Source organism: Lolium rigidum, chromosome 5, assembly GCF_022539505.1.
Source record: "Lolium rigidum isolate FL_2022 chromosome 5, APGP_CSIRO_Lrig_0.1, whole genome shotgun sequence".
NCBI lineage: Eukaryota > Viridiplantae > Streptophyta > Magnoliopsida > Poales > Poaceae > Lolium > Lolium rigidum.
In genome coordinates this window covers 201,754,971-201,767,535 of record NC_061512.1, presented here as the reverse complement: position 1 = coordinate 201,767,535, position 12,565 = coordinate 201,754,971, and the positions used below count along the sequence as shown (strand labels likewise).

Sequence of the window (12,565 nt, the reverse complement as noted above, 5' to 3'; positions counted from 1 at the left end):
ACGAAGACGGAAATGGGTTGCATCAAACAAAGACGGGACCTCTCTTTCACGCCTTCTGGGGATGGCGTTTTGAGAACATACATGAGAAACAAGCGAGTTAACATATTAGAATGCATCGTGATATAGCACTAAAGCCATTAAAACGGCATCACAACTGTGATGCAACCAAATATTTTGAACTATGATTCCTGCATGCGCGTGGCGCAGTCTACTACTTTTTATGTTACTTGTAATTATGTTTTGCAAGTCTTTTTTATCAATTTTGTCGCGGAGGACAGTGAGTATGGCTGAATCGAAGAAAGGAACGGTCATGTCTAAGTTCACGAACACTGAGGGGTCACCTCCAGTACTCCCTTCGTCCATAAATAAGTGAACATCTAGCTCTAAATTTTGTCTACAAAAGAGTGTACTTCTATCTTCCTAATGCATATCGCACGGAAATCAAATCCAATAATATTGAGCACATGTTCTCCTTGTTTTCTACAAGCACTTAGCTCATTGGAGGTGAAAATTAAAGAAGAGAGATGCATCTTCCCAATGCATTTTTCATTTCACTTCATAATTTATCTTAAAAATCCCACATGTACACTTATTTGTGGACGGAGAGAGTATGTCGTTGAGCGTTGGCATTTCAATTGTGCTCGGCAGTGCCTCCCTAGCAAGCCCGATAGCATCTCCATCCGCCTTAAACAATTCAGCCCTACAAAAAATGGCCAAGAAGATACTTCTGCTGAACAAATAATGCAAGGGCCTAGCCAGGGTTGATGTTGCTTAGACAGCGCTGATGTGATTGCAGTCATTTTTTTTGCTGTTATCTCCTGAAAGTTCTGCAGCATCTTATTTAGTCCTCTTTTTCTCTGTTTTGCCTAGTAGTAGTCCTCAATTTCTCCTTTTCTCCTTTTTGCAACCCAAATAAGCTGACTTCATTGTGACCAGTCCGCAAGTCACTTAGCCAGAGGCTTAAATTGCACCATCTTGTCCTGTTAGTAGTTAGCCGCCTCTAGCCAGCCACTCAATAAGTGGACGTCAGATACCCAAGGCACCACTCAGGCACCGCTCCCAAGTCAAATTAATGGAGCTACCACCATGGACGCGCTTCCTCGTGGTCGTGCTTGCAGCCGTGCTCCTACTAGCAACCATTCTCCATCGTGGCCGTCGCGCATACAGGCTTCCGCCGGGACCTAAGCCATGGCCGATCATTTGCAACCTCAACCTCATGGGCGCGCTCCCGCACTGCTCCATCCACGCACTCTCGAAGAGGTACGGCCCTCTCATGTACCTCCGATTCGGTTTGTTCCCCGTTGTCGTTGGCTCATCGGTCGAGATGGCCAAGTTCTTCCTAAAGACCCATGACTCCGTGTTCATCGACCGCCCCAAGACGGCTGCCGGCAAGTACACAACATACAACTACAGCGACATCACTTGGTCCCCCTACGGGGCCTATTGGCGCCAGGCGCGTAAGTTGTGCCTCACCGAGCTTTTCGGCGCCAAGCGGCTCGAGTCATACGAGCACATCCGCAGAGAGGAGATGTGCGCGCTCCTGCGCGAACTGCACGAGGCCGCCGGGCGCGCCGTGGTCCTCAAGGATTACCTGTTCACTTTGAACCTCAACGTGATTACGCGAATGGTTATGGGCAAGAAGTACCTACACAAGGAGGCTACGGAGGATGGGACGACGCTGGAAGAGTTCAACTGGATGGTCGACGAGTGGTTCGTGCTCAACGGCGTGCTCAACATCGGCGACTCAATCCCGTGGCTTGACTGGATGGAACTGCAGGGGTACATCAAGAGGATGAAGAAGCTCAGCAAGACGTCCGACCGGTTCCTTGAACATGTCGTGGAAGAGCACGACCGGCGACGACGCCTCGAGGGGGAGAGCTTCGTTGCAAATGACATGGTTGACGTGCTGCTAGAGATAGCCAGTGACCCCAATCTCGAGGTATGGATTGACCGGGATGGGATCAAAAGCTTTTATTCAGGTACATGTCTGTCCCTGTTTCAGTTAAAACCTTACTCAGTAAAGGAACCTTTCCTTTGATAAGAGATGCTCCAGAAGTTGAGTTGCAACATTTTGCGGCCGTGTCGATGTTGAATTCCTGAACCATAATTTACACAAAACTACCTAATTGCATCCAGGACCTCATGGCCGGTGGCACCGAGATCTCGGCCATTACGGTTGAGTGGGCAATGTCGGAGATCCTCAAGAAACCGGACGTGTTCGCAAAGGCCACGGGGGAGCTGGATCGCGTGGTGGGGCGAGACCGTTGGGTTGATGAGGAGGACATTCTGAGTCTCCCCTATGTGGAGGCCATTGTGAAAGAGACTCTACAACTGCACCCGACCTCGCCGATGTTGGTGCCTCGCCTATCCCGCAAGGACGCGTCCGTTGGTGGCTACGACATTCCCGTTGGCACACGCGTTCTTGTTAGCGTGTGGTCCATCGCCCGCGATCCAACGCTGTGGGATGCGCCGGAGGAGTTCGTGCCGGATCGATTCCTCGGCAGCAAGATCGACATTAAGGGGCAGGACTTCGAGCTGCTGCCTTTTGGGTCCGGCCGGCGCATGTGTCCTGGATACAGCCTCGGGCTGAAGGTGATCCAGGTGAGCCTCGCCAACTTGCTGCACGGCTTTACTTGGAGGCTTCCCGACGGCGTGGCAACGGAGGAGCTCAGCATGGAGGAGACATTCGGAATGTCCACGCCACGCAAGTTTCCTCTTCAGGCCGTCGTGGAGCCCAAGCTCGCGGCCGACCTCTACAGCGAGGCTTGATATGTTTGTGGACGTGTGATCGGTCATCTGTTTGAGTGATTTTATAGCTAGTTTTTTAATCGAGAACTCTGGTTTATTTTTTTGTCGATGGATTTATTGATAATTTGTAACAGATATTTGAACGGCTGTGTGCATCCAGCTATGCAGAAGCCGAGTTTATTGATTAAAGTAATAAAGTGTCCATTTTCGAAAAAAATCATCTCTGAACGTAATAGTCAAGTGAATAATGGGGATTTGTAAAGAAATCTACAACTCGGTGGTAATACCTTGGTGTTCAGTAATTCGGTAAGTGAAATGGGTCTCACCGATGGTCTCACCTCATTAGGGCATGTACATTTCAGCCTTTCCTTACGCCTGCTACGTCGGATTTTTCTTAGTTGATGGAAAGAGAATAAATGAAGAGAAGGTTGTGTTTCCTTAGCTAAAGGATAATCTCTTATGAAATAAGAGAAGGCTATTCTTCCCATTGTACGACTTGTCTCCCCTTAGATACATAACTTTCTACTAAAAATTATTAATTATCATTTATTGCAAAGAATGACAATAAAAGATAATGCATTGTACCCATTATATTTATCATCCTCTCAAGATGACATGAAAGAGAAGACGTGTCTTCCCTACCATGCATTGTACATGCTCTTAAACTATTGTTATCTTGATAGGTTGTTTTGTGATAGAATACAATAATGCTAGTCTTTATATGCGGTTGCTGGCCAATCAAGTACTAAGAGAAATGATTGGCTTCAGGCAACGGATCTCGTCCACTGTATCGTTATGCTTGTTTCTATGTCGGCCCACCTTATCTTTAAAGAGGATTTTCTAAACCGAGGTGTTTCTCAATGAATCATTGCAAGTCTCTTAGGCGGTGGATCTTGTTCCGCGCTTGCATGGCGCCATTTTTCTTCCTGCGTTGGCCACCTTATCTCTAGAGAGGATTTTCAAAACCAGGTGTTTCTCGACGTTAACATTTCAACCAATCACAAGTCTAATCAAGAGGATGCTACCATAACGATGGATGGCCCAGATGATATGTGTCGTGGATCGCTGACATAGCATTGGTGGGTCTCGTGAATCAACACTTCCGGAAAAGGAGGCGACACATGCTTAATTGAAAGGCATACCAAGAGCCCGCAAGCAATCCAATTTATGTCAATTTTGCTGCCGAGGAACCACACCGGCCTCTACTGGCACCAACTGCCATCACTTGGTCCCCCGATGGCGCCTACGCGCGCAAGATGTGCCTCACCGAGCTTTTCAGCGCCAAGCGGCTCAAGTCATACAAGTACCTCCATGGAGAGGAGATGTGTGCGCTCCTAGGCGATCAGCATGCGACCGCCCGACGCGTCGTGGTCGTCAAGGACTACCCATTCACCTTGAACGTCAACGTGCTCATGCGCATGGTGTTGAGCAAGAAGTACATACACAATGAGGTTGCGGATGGGACGACGTTGGAAGAGTTGAAGTGGATGGTCGACAAGTGGTTCCTGCTCAACAGAGTGCTTAACGTCGGTGACTCTATCCCGTGGTTCTACTGGATGGGCATGCAGGGGTACGTCAAGAGGATGAAGAAGATCGGCAAGACGTTGCATCGGTTCCTTGAACATGTCGTAGAGGAGCATGATGGGTGATGACGCCTCGAGGGGGAAAGCTTCATCGAAAAGGACAGGGTCGATGTGCTACTGGAGATAGCCAGCGACCCCAATCTTGCGGTACAGATCAACCGGGGCGGGATGTCCACGCCACACAAGTTCCCGCTGGAAGCCGTCGTGGATCGGAAGCTCATGGCTTACCTATACACCGAGGCTTGATATGTGCGCGCGTGTGATCGTCTGTCTGTTTGAGAGTCAAGTAAAACAGTGGGGCTAAAAATCAATCGATTCGACTAAAATATCACTCAATTCAATTGAAGTTACCAATTATTTCCTTCCAAAAGTATTTGATCATATTCGTACACTCCTTACATTCCCTGTAATGACATTGTTTGTCACGATTTTGTTTAAAATTAATGGGGAATAACACTGAGTATGGGTGGATCTGCGAAAGGACCGCGGAGCCACCCGTTGGCGATGTACCGGTAGGTGGCCTCCGTGTAGTGAACCCCGTCCCAGCTTACGAACGCGGATGGTTCTTTGCAGGCGGTCGCCTCTGGCATGCCGCATACGGCGCTGGCATTCCAATTGTACTTGCCGCTGCCTCCGCAGCAAGCCTGGAGAGCGTTCGTGCTGGGAACTCCTGCATATTTTAAAACTCAGTGATCCTACTTACAAAAGAAGGCCAAATCGGGTGCCAGCTAGTGAGCGATGAATATCTGGAGTTGTTCTTACCGAAATGATCGGGGTTTTGGAGGATTGAGATAATCGGTTTGTAGAAATCGGCGAAGATGATCCTGGCATGGGGGTATTTGTCCCTGAGGGCACCGACTGCCGCACGGAGCATGATGTTATGGTACATAGCCACGCGGTTGATATCTCTTAGGCAGCCAAGGTGGTCGTATTTCTCTGTCTGGTTGAGGCTCGAGCGGATGGTGAGCAGCGCTGGCGAGCACCCATTTGGTGGATTTCCTGGCACGACCACGTATATTGCGCCATCGTTGACAAGCCTCTGCGGTGCAAATATAACTACTTCAACCATTTGTTTTCATGTCACTGATGCCATTCTCATGAGATATGTATTTAGACTAGATTGAAATCTAGAATGATAAATATTATTTTCAATAACTAATTAGGTTTATGTTTATGACGTGTAAGAGTGGAGTAATTGATACAAACTATATGTAATGTAGTGACACCATTTTTTATATTACTAGATCTAAAATTTAAACAAAGATGAAATTCCTAGGGAATTTTTTGATACATTAGTGTTAATTATATTTATTTTATAAATATCAGACATTAAATATGGAATATACGGTGACCTTTTGGTCCCAGGAGCATATGATCCTGGTGGAACAATAAATTATGAAAATATCCTTAAGAAATCCTAACAAAATATTTTTTACTATACATGTCTATTTCTATTACATGTATGCATACTTTGGTGAAAGTAAAAAAGCTTTTTTGAGCCAATAATGTTAGACCAACGAGATTGTTTTTCACGAGAAGTCTTACAAAGGGCGTCAAAACCGGGGTTGGTGTAAATTTGTTTCTTTTCCATGATCTTAGGGTTGTACCCGCCGCCTTCTATCTACGTGAGTCGGTAACTGGGATCTCTAAAAGTAGCTTGTAGATGTAGAATTACACTTTCGGAGCACTAAATTTGTCTTTTTTACACATGCTCAAAAAATGTCTTTCTTGGAAACTTCATGTGTGAACATATGACATGTACATCCGGTAAAATTTTCACATATTTTTGACATTTAGAAGGTCTTCTTTGGAAGCGGGAGCATGTGCTTCTCGGCACTGTTTTGAATTTTTGTTTGGAACCTAAGTTCTGGATGCAACCTAATTATGATCCATTTTGCATGAGAGCATCTCCAGTCGCGTCCACTAAAGCGTTCCCCAAAGGGATTTGGGGCGCGCTGGACAAAAAAGCGTTGCCAGCCCCTTCCCCCAAAGACGTTTTTTGTCCGGCGCGTCCCGATACGGTGTCCGGCGCCTCGAGCCCGTCACCGCCCCACAGGGGACGCACCGGGGACGCCGGACACACCGAAATGCGAGGCGGGAAGTGGCTGGGATGAAGCGTCAGCGGCACATTGAATTTTAACCTAACCGTCGCCTACCTCGCGACGGAAGTTATTGGCGCGCAGCGACGGTGCAGTTCCCGCAGAGGCGCAGCGAAGCGTCTCGTCGCGCCTTGCTCTGCGTGCCGGCGTTAATGAGCGCCACCGCTCCCCCGCCTCCCTCCGGCCTATAAAAAGGGCCGCCTCTCATCGTCTCTCTCACACACAAACCCTAGCGCCTCTCTCCCCAACCCTAGCCGCCACCATCTCAAGAGTCGACGCCATGGCTGGTAGAGGCGCAGGCCGAGCTCGCGGCCGTGGCCGTGGCCGCGACCGCGGAAGAGGTGCACGCACGCCGTCGTCTTCATCGTCGGCGATGGACACGGAGGGCCTCGTGCTGATCGAGTTCGTCCTCGTCCTCAAGGGCGACCCACGCGGCATCCAGAGGCTGCCGAACAGCTTCGCCGACTTCGTCGCCGGCTAAGACCGCCCCGACACGTTGCATCTGCGGGAGGATTCGTGCGGCTGCTACCGGTGGATTGTGGACGTGATCTTTGACGCACGCCGCAAGATATACCTCCACATCGGCTTGGAGAAGTTCGCGCGCCACCATAGCCTCCAAGCCGGCTTCGTGCTCGTGTTCTCCTACTTTGGCGACAGGGACATGAGTGTTAAGGTCTTCGACGAGACGCGTTGCCGTCGCAACTACCACGTCGACTGCACCGACGACGACGACGACTGAAGAGTGTTGTTTCTTCGCAGCGAATATATGCACGAAGGTCTCTGGTTGTTCTTCCTCGGAAGAACCAATAGGGGCATCCTCACCAGCTGGATTTTCCAGTTTGGGTGACTGGGTGTGCCCTCGAGTATTCTTTCTTGGCAGCGAACACACCAAACCTTCGATGCCCGGCCTAGTTAGGTTTAGTTTTTTTTGTAATGTTTTATATTTGTGTCCACCATGGTTCAAACTATGTATTAGTTTGTGAAAAAACATGTTCCAAACTATATCTTCATGTAAACCGCGTTTCAAATTATGTATTAGTTTGTGGAATATTTCTTCTCTTTATTGAAATAAAAATGCAAAAAAAATAAAAAAGGAGTATTTTAATGTTTGGGGTGGCGTTTGGGGGACGCGGCTGGGGAGCGACGTCCCCCAAACGCGGCACGAACGAAACACGTCCCCCAAACGTTTAATCCGGCGCCATTTGGGGGACGCTTTGGGGAACGCGACTGAAGATGCTCTGATATCTCAGTTTGTCCTCAATTTAAGTGCACACCTTACCTTCCATGCTTGTGCAAAATTATATTGAAGAAGAACACCAAGACTTTGGAAAAAATAAAAATAACTCTAATTAGTTCCTTACCTCCCTGCAAATATATTTTTTCCTTAATTTTCCGAAATTGTCTTATTACGTTTTGACTACTACAAATTAATGTGAGATGCCACATGCACCTTTAGAACCTCTATGTGTGCGAGGATGTTGTAGAGGAGCTCGGGGCTGACAATGCATTTTCAACCCTAGACCCGAGCTTTACAGCATACTAAGAGCAAGGACAATAAGGTACTTTCAGCTGGCTATAAGAGATAAAATATTATAAGTTCGCTTAGTTGGAGGAGAGATATTAGAAGAGAGAAGAGAAGTGAGCTTTTATCTAATAGCCAGCTCTAGCACGTGCTCTTAGGCACTATGTGCTCTTAGGCACTATGATACATATATGGTAAAAGTACTACACTTTTATAACTTACTATTATACATCCTAGCTATAAGTTAACTATAGATGATGTGACAAATTGTTATAGCCGACTGCTGGCTACACTATTGTTTTTGCTCTAAGAGCAACTACAATAAGTTATAGTCAACTAGCTATAATGATTAAAATAATATATTATTGCTTAGTTGGAGGAGAGATAGACAGATAAAGAGGAATGATATTTAATGCAAGAACCACCTCTAGCACGTGCTTCTAGGCATTCTGTGAGAGTGAATGGTGGGCATTGCATTGATAAAGTAGTATAATTTTATAGCTTACTATTATACATGTTAGCTCTAGATTGACTATAGATTTTTTTTCCAAGAACCTCGTAGAAGAGCTGCGCGTCATTGTATTAAGCTTAAAAGGAGAACAACATAGTCCAATTTATGAGAAGAACAACATGGTCTAGTTTATGAGAGAAACCAGACCAAAAACCGTACACATGATGCCTTTTAGCCTACAACGCACGCCCAAACAAGCACACAACAGGCACCCGCCTTGCCCAACCGCTAGCCAACACGGCGCGAGGTAAGGGCACAGAGTCTCGAAACCGCGTCACAACCATAGCAGGACAACCTAGAACGACCCTAACTCTAGGGAGGTACAGTCGATGTACAACCCACCCAGAAGAAGGCGAGAGGGTGGCAGGACTTGACCAGACCTAGAGGAAGCAACGTCGAGCAGGTGTCGACAAGCCGTACATAATGCTCGAAAGACCCAAACTCTGAGTAGCAGCCACCTCCGACTCTAGCCGCCGTCCTGGGACTCCCGGGACAACCTCAACAGCGTCTCCAACGAGGGAATTACACCGAAACGCCACCATTGCCTGGTCCCAACAACTGGATCAAGGGTTTCCCCTAGTGCCCGGGATGGGTTGGGGTGAATAGGGACTCGACGACACCTTCAAGAAGGTGACGGCGCCCACGGGCGTCGCCGTCATTCGCAGCAGCGCAGGATTTCTCCTAGCCCTATCTCCAACCCCGCTGTCCACCGAAACGGAACATACATGAGCCATGATCGGCAAGGGACGCCGCCCAAGAGAGATGAATGCTTGACATGGCGAGTGAGGGGTTCGGGGTCACCCTCAAGTATCACCCAACAGCCCGACGCGCTGCTGACCGACCAACCACTTCCCCATGCGACCAAAAATAAAGGACAAGGGCAACGACCATCTGCCAGCATCAACAACGAAGAAGGGCGACGGCGGTGGCCCAGATTGGGCCCGCGAACCACCCGGTGCAAGCTCTCGAAGCTCCAGCACGCAGGCACCTCCGCCTCACCACGCTGCAGTGCCAGCGTCACCTTGCCGGGCGCAAACGGCTGCGGCTCTCCCGGCCCAAATCGGGCCTAGGCGGGCCCGAGCTCCGCCAGCGGCCAAAGCTCGTCGCACCTTGCAGGTCGCAGCCGCTCGTCGCACCTTGCAGGTCGCAGTCCGGCACTACGCGGCTGACAACCACCCAACGCCCCGCCGCATGGCCCCCCGCCAACTCCCATCCGCCAACCGTCGCGGCCCTCCGGACCGCCGCCTCTCCGCGCGTAGAGGAGATGAGAGGAGCCCGCGCACCTTGCCTCCGCCTTCGGCGGCCGGGCGCCACCACCCCCGCCAGCGCTAGCGGCGGCGGCAAGAGGAGCTCGGGATCTAGGGTTTTTTTTAGTTTGGGGAGGAGCCCTCGGGAGCCGCCCACGCGAGCGGCAGATTGACTATAGATGACATGGCACTTTACTTACAACCAACAATTGGCTCTACTATTGAACTTGCTCTAAGGCTAAGAAAATGTACTTATGTTATAATTGGCTGGATCTCTGTGGATAGTAGGAGCGGGAGAGTATATAAATAGTAATAACACATGATTAAGATGCCAGGTAATGTGATTTTTTAGTACCCCATTTATTTCAAAATTGTTAAATTTCTAGTTTATCCCTAAGTCAAATCCAATTAAAGTTTATAGAAAACGTATCTACATCTGAAACATCAATTACATTTTATTACATTTATTATATAACATATTTTTATATTTTGCAGATTTGACATTGTAAATATTGATAATTTTTCCTGTTAATCTGGTCAAAGTTGGAGAAGTTTGACTTTAAAAAACTAGAAATTCAATTATTTTGAAACAAATGGCGTAGCATATTGAAAACACATATAAATTGGAGACGAAATCTCTGAATGGTCCACACGAAATAAACAACAAAAAATGTAGATGAAGGAAAGAGGTAATGCAGAAGTATGGAGAGAAAATATATACCTCCACGGCCATGGCAATATTTTTCACAACTTTTGGTACATAAGATTTCACTTCGTCTTCGGTCTTCCCAGCACCCCATACAAAGCTGTAGTCGTTCACTCCAAACTCCCCAACGAAGAAGAGGGCCTTACCGAAGCAATCTCTGCCCCCTGTATTGACGCGTTGCTCAATATGCAAGTCCTTGAAATTAAGCACAATAACAACTATACGGCAGAGGATGTCACATACCTTCCGTGCTGTTGCAAATCGATGGCTTGAGCTCCTGAAACCAGCCAAGCTGCACATTCAGAGAATTGTTCAGAAGCTTGAACGGAACCAGCTTGTTCCTCTCATAGAAGTCAACATCGATCGCCGTCGCACCACCGACGGCAAAATTAACGCCTTTGGAGATGTCTGGGCTATTCAGCAAGGAGGCTTGCAGAAGTGGAAGGCCAAACTGTTCGGCTACACCAATGGGAAGGAGAATCGTTGGTTCGGAACAAAAACAGTACATGTACTCAAACTCTAGTAAAAAGCATCAGATGGCTCCACTTACCGATGAAATCGATGGTGACTCTCCCATCGCTAAGGCGACCAGTGGGGTGGCCGAAGAAGGTCATGCCGTAAGGAGGCTTGTCATGCAAAACAGGAAACACCGGAGCAGCCATGATGACGAAGTTGCCGGCGTCGATGTAGGAGTCGCCGAGGGTAAACATCGAGGTGAAGTAGCGAGAGTCCGAGCTCACGCCGTGGAGGCATGAGAGGAAAAGAAGGGAGAACACAAGAGTGAGCTCCATGGCAGAACTTGGAACGCTGATAGAAAAGTCAAAGCCACAAGAGGACTAGTTATAGTGAAACGCTGGCTGCCCAGCTGCTATAAATTGAAATTGTCTACTTTGTCAACCGGGTAGCAAGCTGTCTTTCTCTATTTCTTGAGGACGGTCGCGCGCGAACGTGGGCGCGCCTAGCCTGCTCAGCCTGATTGCTTCCGAGTTCTTTGTTCCATTTCCAAACTGAACTTCTAAATATTTTGTATCTTCTATTAAACCATGAATCCGATTAAAGATCTAACTTTAATGTTGGCTTTGTCTTAAGATCTTTAAAACTAAACCCCTGTATTTTATAGAACAAATTTCGTCTTCAATATTGCCACCTGAAGATTGATGAGATTACCATGGTATTAATACTGAAGTTGGTTACAAACTTATATGTTCTGGGTCAGGTAAGAAAACAGATCAAAAAGTTGTGTCTAGACAAGTCTATGTATGATCTAGTTTTGAACTCGTCAATACGAAACCTTAGACAATATATACACCAATTTTAGTCCTAAAAACAAGCTTTTGTGTACACGTAGTAGTACTTGTTTTCTCTTCATTTGTGTACCTGGCATTTTTTGTTTTGCATTAATAATTTGTGTCTTCTTTTTTGCTTTTCGCACGTAGATTGATCTAACAGAATGGCCACCACGACGTCACGCCACCGAGAATCAGCGCTGTAAGTTTGCTGAATACAAATCTGTTTTATTATGCTAAACATTTATTGGTCAAATGTTGGGATGACCCCATTTAGAAAAAAAAGATGTTTGGTCAAATAACAGGTACTTGACTAAATCATTGGTATCATTATGATTACAATTAAATGTTTGATTGTGGTGGCCGTGATCATTTAGAGAGAGAGATAGATAGATAGAGATTGTGAGCATGATCTGAAGTTCCTAGATCCTTGTTGTAGAAAAAAGCATCAGCAATTTGGATTTTTTATCTCGATAAAAGGCACTTTATTACTTAAAAGATTTAAGTATTATATCTAACCTCTGCATAAATGAGATGCGCACCGCAGCTCAATATCCAACACGTGCAAACAAATAAACCAAAAAAGGTCTCAATACAAGTAATCATCTGTGAAACTATATCGGTGCCTAAGGAGGTGGAGGTCCAATCATGAGATACATTGCCATCCATATTGAAAAATAAATTATTTCGATGTGTCCTCCAACCATATAGACACCTCCATAAAGAGGTTGGGTTTCTCCACGCGCTGAACAGAATACCATGAATGGGGCGAAGTGGTGCGCCGGTAGATAACTTGTATAAGAGAAGAGATTTTATAGTTAAAAACTTTTCCCTTCTAGATAGCCAAAGAGGCCGAACTACGG

General features: G+C 47.1%; 2 protein-coding genes across 3 annotated transcripts; one reads left to right on the top strand and one right to left on the bottom strand.

Moving 5' to 3' along the window:
- The first annotated feature begins 1,063 nt into the window (after window positions 1-1,063).
- On the top strand, window positions 1,064-2,846 carry LOC124654657 (trimethyltridecatetraene synthase-like). Of its 2 annotated transcripts, none has more exons than XM_047193652.1 (2): window positions 1,064-1,968; window positions 2,127-2,846. In XM_047193652.1, exons 1-2 carry the CDS (start codon window positions 1,073-1,075, stop codon window positions 2,767-2,769), a joined length of 1,539 nt encoding a protein of 512 aa, XP_047049608.1. In that variant the 5' UTR covers window positions 1,064-1,072; the 3' UTR covers window positions 2,770-2,846. The 2 variants fall into 2 exon arrangements, with proteins under 2 accessions (XP_047049608.1, XP_047049607.1); XM_047193651.1 differs by having other exon boundaries at window positions 1,073-1,971; window positions 2,130-2,846.
- Window positions 2,847-4,771: 1,925 nt separating this feature from the next.
- On the bottom strand, window positions 4,772-11,207 carry LOC124651748 (GDSL esterase/lipase At1g28580-like). Its single transcript, XM_047190787.1, has 5 exons — window positions 10,967-11,207; window positions 10,660-10,875; window positions 10,432-10,580; window positions 5,094-5,370; window positions 4,772-5,001 (listed from the first exon to the last, which is right to left on the bottom strand). The coding sequence occupies exons 1-5, from the start codon at window positions 11,205-11,207 to the stop codon at window positions 4,772-4,774; spliced, it is 1,113 nt and encodes a 370-aa protein (XP_047046743.1).
- Window positions 11,208-12,565: the final 1,358 nt, after the last annotated feature.